This window comes from Nematolebias whitei, chromosome 21 (genome assembly GCF_014905685.2).
Source record: "Nematolebias whitei isolate Nwh7 chromosome 21, NemWhi1, whole genome shotgun sequence".
NCBI classification, from domain to species: Eukaryota; Metazoa; Chordata; class Actinopteri; order Cyprinodontiformes; family Rivulidae; genus Nematolebias; species Nematolebias whitei.
In genome coordinates, this window is record NC_056518.1 from 15,286,864 (window position 1) to 15,296,058 (window position 9,195).

Below are 9,195 nucleotides of genomic sequence, written 5' to 3' on the forward strand. Positions count from 1 at the left end.
ATCCATCCATCCATCCATCCATCCATCCATCCATCCATTATTTTCACCCGCTTCTTCCGTTTCAGGTTGCGGGGGTCACTGGTGCCTATATCCAGTAGTCACTGTGCAAAAAGAGGAAGATGCCCTGGACATGGAGTTGTGTGCATTTAAAAAGGGGTGCAGCTGAACAAAAACTATTCTTTCTAAAAAAAAATAATAATAATAAAAAAAAAGACCAAAAAGAATGTTTTGAAATGGGTCTAAAATTGCAGAGAACAGATGAGGTCAGATTAAGAATCTTCAGCAACAGCTGCACAACAGAATATTTAAAACAGGCTGGAACAAGGCTTGAGCTGAGACTGCTGTCAGAAACCTCCAAAATGTCAGAGCCAGCAAATAGTTGGAACATCGTTTGTACAGAAGCTCCTCGTGTTGTAAACTGTCTTTTTGTTGGGATGTGCTTGTTTCTGTTGCATGTTGTTTAATGTTACGTTATGTAAGATGTTCAGTGCCAGGCCGGACTGATGTTAACAAAGGAGCTTAACACACTGACAGTGAAACTTTCACCGCTTTACGTCTATTAGATCAGTGCTAATCAGCCCAGAGTGGATATTCCTAAGAAGTGTGCCATGCAGCTTTAATTCAGGCTTGTCGCCCCAACACATACATGTTCTCCACTGTTTACATGTAAATAATATACAGGGTTTGCAACAATCTTTAAACGGTTGTGTACAGAAAGAGTTAATATGTTAAAACATATAATAAATCTGAGAAAATTAATTTTGTTGGGTGTCCTATAAGGTTTGTTTTGGCTAAAGAAAAGGAAAACAGCCCAACAAACACCTTAATGTACTTTTAAAGGCATCTTAAAAGAAGTAGCAGTGATGGTTGGTCCGTAACAGATTTACAAAATAAATTGTGAAATATTGCAGTTGACAAATTGAAAACTATAGTTCCTTTAAGTATTTAAACCAATACAATTTTTGTGGGGCAGAGACTATAGCAGCAGAACTATGTTTTCACAGTAACTCACACTGTACTCCCTTCATTGTCCTTTTGATATAATCCCTTCTAATCCAAAGCATCATTTTTATTCTGTTAGTTCATTTAAATTGAATCAATTCAACAATGACAAGAAGTCGTCAGCAGGTCTTAAGGGTCATGGTTCTTTTGAATCAAACTAAAGTTTGTGTTGTCCCAGAAACAATATCCAAGTACCTCAATACATATCTAAAAAAAGACTTGGGACACATAATTATATGAGCCTCAACTACAAGTTCAGGTTCTTTTATGCAAAAAACAATTAATCAAATATAGTGAAAAAAGAAAGTTTAATTCAACTGTGGCGTTGTCAGTTTATTAGACTTAAACATTGTGTGGTATGTTCAAGTTTTCGACTGACGTCAGCTTGATTGTAACCTGAAAAGTTTTTACCGTATAGGTCAGGCTTCTAAACTGGAAAGCTACACTGAAAACATTCAGCTTTGTTAAATAACAAATGCACAGTTTATATCAGATTAATTTACTTTTCGGAGACAAACACACACACACAAATCAAATATTGTAACTGCACTTTTATTTATTCATTTGATAGCACACAGGTGTGCCATTTTTTATGCAAAAGCCAGGAATTACCCTGATCCTGACCAGCCACAGAATGATGTTTAAGGTCAAGTCAAGGTCAATGTTCTTTATTGTCATTCACATCACATGTGGTACATGAGGTGGAATGAAATTGTGTACCCAGGGTCCCAGTTACACCCGACAATAGCAAAAATATAACGTATAAAAAGAATCAGTAAATAAGGATCTAAGATATATAAACAAAGATATACGCTAAACAGTGCGCTAAAAGATCTAAGATATATGCTAGTCACTAATAACAATACACCAAACAACAGCAGCATGAACATGAGTCTCTGTGGGTGGATGAGTATGAATGAATGAATGCAGCAGCATGAAATAATCAGCAGCATGGGATCAGCAGCACATCTCAACAATCAAAGTTGCATTACAGTGATTTTCCTGGTCAGGAATTCATGAGTCTAACATCTTCAGGGTGGAAGCTGTTCCTCAGTTTAGTGGTTTTACATTTAATGCTACTCAAACTCCTGCCTGAGGGGAGTGGAGCAAAAAGTGTGTGTGCTGGGTGAGTGGGGTCCTTCATGGTGCAGGTGATGAGATATACTGGGCAAACATTTAAAGTAGAACTCAATGCATTTCTGATCCTTAAAACAGGAACAAGTTCATAGTTGTTTATGAGCAAAACATGAGTCAAATCAGACAAAAGGTCAAAGTTAAACAGATATGAAGTGGGATGGAATATTTCAAACAAGTGCTTTAGACAAAGAGAGACACTTTTGAAAGAAGTAAAAAAAAAAAAAGTAAATGAGACTGAAAATGAATTTAAACAGTGGAACATTAATCTTTAGCTAAAAGTTTTTATGAATTGGAGCTCAAGACATGAGTTTGGGTTCCAGCTAAATCTTGTTCTGGTCGGCAGTAATCCACCCTCTTCTATTATGGGGGGAATCTGGCAGATCCCCAAGTTTGTTCAGCAGACAGATGAGGGTCCAGAAGGTGACTAACAGGATGAGGCCACGTGGGCCCCGCGGGGATTACAAAGCAGCAAGAAGAAGGTAAAGAGATTAGACTCCAAACGGAGCCTGCTTTTTTAACCTCGTCTCTGTAGTCACACTCACAGCAGAAAAGAAAACTCCCGGTCCTGTTTCCATCCGGATCCTAACCTGTCCACTGTCTACTGTCCATGCACCCATGCAGCCACGTCTCTTCTCCACAGGGATCCAGGACCAAACGACTGGGGACACACACTCAGAGCACGGTTTACTGGAGTGAGCTGGCACCTCAGCATCAGAGGAGACACCTCAGCAAATTCTCCTAATGGACTCGAGATAAGGAGATTCTGGATTGTCTTGTTGCTTGCAACTTTTTCTCCACAAATGATCACTTTGGAGCTGAAAGACACATAAATCAACCCATCATGCTTTTACAATCAGGAGTCTTTCTCACTTTCTGTCTGATTACACTCCAAGCAAATCAAATCAAAGGTAAGCAGCTGGGGCGAACTATTAAAAGAAAAAAAAAGTGTATTCAGCAAGTTCAGGTGTGTTTGTGTCAGTAAAAATAGTCCAGGAAGTAAAAAGCAGAAATCCAAAACGCCAGCTCAATCTCAGAGAGATGTTTGATTTTTACACGTCAAGCAAATGTCAAACATCCATCAATCAGTTTTTAAGGTCATGAACAGTCACCGTAAATTAAAGCGGTCATGATGTATAAGAAGTGGTCAGTCAGAGGGGAAGAAACATATTTTTCTGAAAATGCTGATGTTTGAGTCGGCACCGTGTTGTTCAGAGAGATGTGTCCGGGTGAGCTCATTATCCCAAAGGAAACAAAAGGCACTCTGTTCTCAGGATTGCAGGACGTTAATCTTTTCTGGCTTGTAATTCTCTTGTGAGGACCGTTTTGTTTTGGCCATTAATGCCCTTTCCAAACACCCCCCACCCCCACCCCCCGTTGCGCAGGCCCTCGTGCCTGTGCATGTGTGTGACAGGCTTAGAGTCCCGAACAAATGACTCAAAAGCCCTGATGGGGCTCTTAAAGAAATTTCAGCTTTTATTTAAAAAAAAAAAAAAAAAAAGCAATCTATGAATGTTTTGTAATAAATGGTTGCATGGTTTTGCAGGGTAGACACCGTACGTGGAGCCTTTTGTCTTTTCATCCATCAGTACATGTCATTTCTACCATGCTTTTATTTTGAAGCTGCTATTTGCTGCAGGTTTATGCACCTGTTAGGAATTAGACAATATTTGATTATGACTTCAAGTAAAACTTACAGTATATATAGATTTATGATTTATTTAGTTTGTTAAATATGGCAATCAATGTTTCTTTTATTGAAAAAATGAACTTTATCCAAACATATTTGTTATTTTTTAGACAGCAATTCAAAACCTAAAAGCACAAACCAAAGCTAATTTAATCATTTTTAATTTTTTAACTTTTTTTTTACACTTCTGCATCCTATATTTAATTAAAACTATCATTAGTTTAAGTAGAAAAACAATAGAAAAATCAATGCAAATATGTTCTTGTTTTTAGCATTTTACCTTGTTTTATAATGCGCCTTGATTTTATTGTTTCATAACATTATCTTTAAATTTTTGTTTGAATTGCATTTTGTTGTTGTTTATTGTTGTCTGAACTTTATATGTTGTCTGTCCAAAACAAAGCTCTCTTGAAAACGAGTCCTCGTGACTCAATGAGACTAACCAATATGAATAAAGATTCAATTGAAGTAAAATATTAGAGAATACTGAATTTATAGTTAATAGTAGTTTGTCAATTTAATAGCATGAAGTATAGAAATGGTAATTTGGATAAAAAAAATCATTGCAGCTTAAATAGAGACAAAAATCTATGTGATGCATAAAACCTAATTGGTCGTGTAATTATGTGGAAAAAATTGTAAATCGCTGCTTAATTTGCATAATAGGTTTTTAATAATTATATATTTTTTTCTTTTTTTATGTTGCAGTATGCCCATCAACTGAACAGGTGCTTGATTAAAAAAGGAAAATTATTTAAAAAAATCATCACTTACGAGTGTTAACACGATTATATTTTATTTAAATACATATTTGTGTAAACATGACCCCTTCAGTTTCCACTTCCATTAAATACTGCATTTTTATTTAAAAGTTTTGAGTCAAACATGAACATAATAGCCCAATAATTACATTATTTCCACTCACTTGTTCTTATTGTAATTTTCTGGCTAAGATTTCTGATCCCTTTTCCAGAAGAGTAGTTTGTTATTTGGGTTTAGTGACCTCCCGTTGGTGTTTTGGGGCTCACAAATCCGGGCTTTATTTCTTAAGAAGTCCTAAAAGATTTGCCAGCTGGCATTACAATGAGAGCCATTTTATCTAAAATAGATTTTTTTCTACAGGTGACAAACCGAATTTGAAACAGCACACTGATTTTTATAGGGGTGTAACATTAAGTTCCTAATTAACCTCACAAATGAATAATCATGTAGTAGTATGTTATAAATATACAGGTATATGACAATGGTTAGATTTGTTTCTATTAACAGAGGCTCCTGTTTATGTCACAGTGAACCTGAATGCTTAAATCTTATGCACACATCTGTAGGGCTTCTTTGTTTTATACCGTAGTCAGACCACAATCTATATATGGTCATAAAACAAACAGCATTGAATTCAGACAGCTGAACAAAGGCCACCATGCACCACCATGGATCAGATATCTGTCCAATTTAATACTTTTTAGTGAATGACACTACAGGACTAACAAAAGCTTGGTAATGAAATGCTCACTTGTGTGATTTAAACCATTTCCCCCACAATTTTTTACATAAAAAACCCTCTCCCATCTCAATCTTCTACTTATTATCAATCATTGGGTAATGGAGGCAATAGGTCTATGAGAGAAACCTAGACAGTCTTCTCTCCAACTTCTCCTGGAGAACTCCCAAGGCGTTCCATGGCAAGAGAAGGTGCACAATCCCTCCAGAGAGTTCTCGGTCTTACCAGTGGGTCATTCTGGAAAACCTCCAAAGGGAAGCATCCTAATCCAATGGTTCCCATCCCTGGTCCTCAAGGAACACTATCCTGCATGTTTTAATTGTTTCCCTGCTTTGACACCTGATTTGAATGAATGGGTGATTAACAGGCTTCTGCAGAACTTGAGGAAGTAATTCTTCTTCTTCTATGCGCTTTTCTCTCTTCAGAGGTCGCCACAACGAGTCATCCTCCTCCATCTCACTCCATCCTTTGCATCCTCTGTCCACACTCCAACTACCTCCATGTTCTCTCAAACTGCATCCATATATTTGGCCTTACTCTTTGTTTATTTTTTTTTCCCTGGTAGTTACATTTCTAACATCCTTCTGCCAATATACCCACGGTCCCTCCTCTGGACATGTCCAAATCATCTCAGTCTGGCCTCTCTAACTTTTTCTAACCCGTTGTTCAACATGTGCTGTACCTCTGATGATCTCATTCCTAATTTTATCCATCCTTGTCCCTCCTAAGGAGAACCTCAACATCTTCATTTCTGCCACTTCCAGTGCTTTTTCCTGTTTTTTTGTCAACACCAATGTCTCCAGACCATACAATATAGCTGGTCTCACAACTGTCTTGTAAACTTTTTCTTTGACCTTTGCTACCACCCTTTTGTTGCAAATCACTCCTGAAACTTTTCTCCATTCACTTCATCCTGCCTGGACTCTCTTCTTCACCTCTTTACCACACTCCCCATTTTCCTGGACAGTGGACCCTAAGTACTTGAAGTCCTCCTCTTTTGTGACCTCTGCTCCTTGTAACCTCACTGTTCCACCAGCCTCCCTCTCATTCACACACATGTACTCTGTCTTACTATGGCTGTCTTTCATTCCTCTTCTTTCAAGTGCATACTTCCACCTCTCCAAGTTATCTTCCACCTGTTCGCTGTTCTCACCACAGATCACAATGTCATCTGCAAACATCATCGTCCATGGGGATTCCTGCCTGACCTCATCTGTTAGTCGGTCCATCACCAGAGCAAACAAGAAGGGGCTCAGAGCTGATCCTTGATGCAATCTCACCTCCAACTTGAAGCTATCTGTCACTCCTACAGAACATCTCACCACTGTCCTGCTGTCCTCATACATGTCCTGTACCATTTTAACATACTTTTCTGCCACTCCAGATTTCCTTGTGCAATACTGCACCTCCTCCCTCGGCACCCTGTTATATGCTTCTTCTAAATCCACAAAGACACAATGGAGTTCTTTCTGACCCTCTCTGTACTGTACTCTGGCTGAGTGGTTAGAGCAGTTAGTTGTCCTCCAATGCAAAAGTTGGGGGTTTTATTCCACCAGCAGTCACATGTTGAAGTGTTCATGGGCAAGACACTGAACCCCTCATTGCCTTCGATGTGTGTCCCATCGGTATATGAATATGATAAAGCACTGATTATTCTTTGTAAATAAATAGTAGAGTACTGCATGAATGGGTAAATGAGGGGTAAAGCGCTTTGAGTATCTTGATAAGGAAAAAAAAGCGCTATATAAGTGCAATCCATTTACCATTTTACTTATCCATCAGCATCCTCAAAGCAAAGATGATGTCTGTGGTGCTCTTTCTTGGCATGAAACCATGCTGCTGCTCACAGTCACCTCGTGTCTAAGTCTTGCTTCGACAACTCTCTCCCAGATCTTCATTGTATGACTTGTCGACTTAATTCCCCTGTAATCATTACAACTTTGTACATCACCCTTGTTTTTAGAAATGGGCACCAGCACACTTCTTTTCCATTGCTCAGACATTTTCTCACCCTCAAATATGCCATTGAATATTTGAGCTAAAAACCTCACTGCCATCTCTCCAAGACATTTTCACCTCCACTAATATGTCATCAGGTCCTACTGCCTCCCCCTTCATTATTTTCAGAGATTTCTGGACTTGACCCTCACTAATCTTTCCCAATTCCTGGTTCACAGTTTCTATGACCTCTACTCTTGTTTCTCTTTCATTCTCTTCATTCATTAGCTCCTCAGAGTACTCCTTCCATCTTCCCATCTCTCTCTCCTCATTTGTTAGCACATTACCATTCCTATCTTTAACAAGCCTAACCTGCTGCACATCCTTTCCACCCAGTTCCTCTCTGAATTTCTCACGGCATTCTTCTTTCTTCAGCTTCCACCATTTGGTCTTCTTCTCTGATTTTACTCTTTTTCTGTTCTTTACAACAATAGTCATCCTACACACCATCATCCGATGCTGTCTAGCCACGCTCTCCCCTGTCACAACCTTACAGTCTCCAATCTCCCTCAGGTTTCCTCTTCTACACAGAATGTAGTCGACCTGCGTACTCCTTCCTTTACTCTTATAGGTCACTCTATGTTCCTCCCTCTTTTGGAAATAAATGTTGACTACAGCTATTTCCATTCTCTTGGCAAAATCCACCACCATCTGTCCTTCCTGGTTTCTTTCCTTGACAACAAACATACCCATCACTTCCTCATCCCCTCTGTTTCCTTCACCAACATGTCCATTCAGGAGAAATGAACTCGAGGAAGTAATTCAATCTCTGAATCAGATGTTTTGGAGCAGAGAAACAACTGAAACATGCTGGATAGTGGTCCTTGAGGACCAGGGTTGGGAACTTCTCCTTTCAAAGCAAAGGATCAGCAGCTCTACTCTGAGGTCCACCGGATGACAAAGCCCCTCACCCTATCTTTAAGGCTGAGCCCAGTCACCCTACAAAGGAAGCTAATTTTGACTGCTTTTATCCAGGATCTTGCTCTTTCGGTCATGATCCAGACCTTATGACAATAGGTGAGCGTTGGAATGAAAACAGACCAGAAAACTGAGACTTTTGACTCAACTCTTTCTTCACCCACTCAACCAAATAAAAATATTACAGTAACAGGACACTTGTAATAATTCAGTGGTTTCTCTTTGTTAAATATCCAAGCAGTTAAAGAAAATATCTTAAGATTTCACAAAGCAACACGGAAGAATCTGGACCGGGTCTGTCCTTGAAACCGGTCTGACTCCTCGTCTGGTTCTGGCGTCTGGTTCTTTTATTCCCAGATGGAGAGGAAACTCGCTCTAACTCAAATAAATCAAGATATATAATTTCAGTTTATCAATTTAATGTCCATCAGGCAGGAAAAAGTTACAGGTTCAGTGCTGAAGTGTCCGGCATATTTGTCTGCATTACTGTACTTGATTTATGGAGGTCATATGATGCATATAACCTGAAAAGGCTGTTTTAGTCCTTCTGGAGGACTAGGGGTCTCCACAGCGAGTCATCCTCCTCCACCTCACTCTGTCCTCTGCATCCTTTGTCCTCACTCCAACTACCTTCATGTCCTCTCTAACTGCATCCATATATCTCCTCTTTGTCCTTCCACTTTGTCACTTTTCATTAAAAATTAAAAATAACAGATTTCTTTTTGCTGAAGTTGATTAGCTGTGGCGGCCACTATAAATCAGGTTAGCTCCATAAATTAATCAGATGTAGAGGTGCATCCCTTAATTAATTTCTGGGACTTTCCAACAAAATTCAGTCAGGTCATCTGGATGGTTTCTTTTTTGTTGTTGTTGAGACGTTTCATCCTTCATCCAAAGGACTTCATCAGTCCGAGGAGCCACAACAAACTCAGTCCCACAAGCAGCACACTCA

At 39.1% G+C, this 9,195-nt stretch overlaps 1 protein-coding gene across 1 annotated transcript in view; it reads left to right on the forward strand.

Annotated features, from left to right (window-relative positions):
• The first annotated feature begins 3,265 nt into the window (after positions 1-3,265).
• impg1b (interphotoreceptor matrix proteoglycan 1b) overlaps positions 3,266-9,195 on the forward strand; it is a 34,344-nt gene continuing 28,414 nt past the window's right edge. Inside the window, exon 1 of the mRNA XM_037695338.1 lies at positions 3,266-3,282. Within this exon, the coding sequence (XP_037551266.1) occupies positions 3,266-3,282 (17 nt within the window). The remainder of the gene's footprint in view (positions 3,283-9,195) is intronic.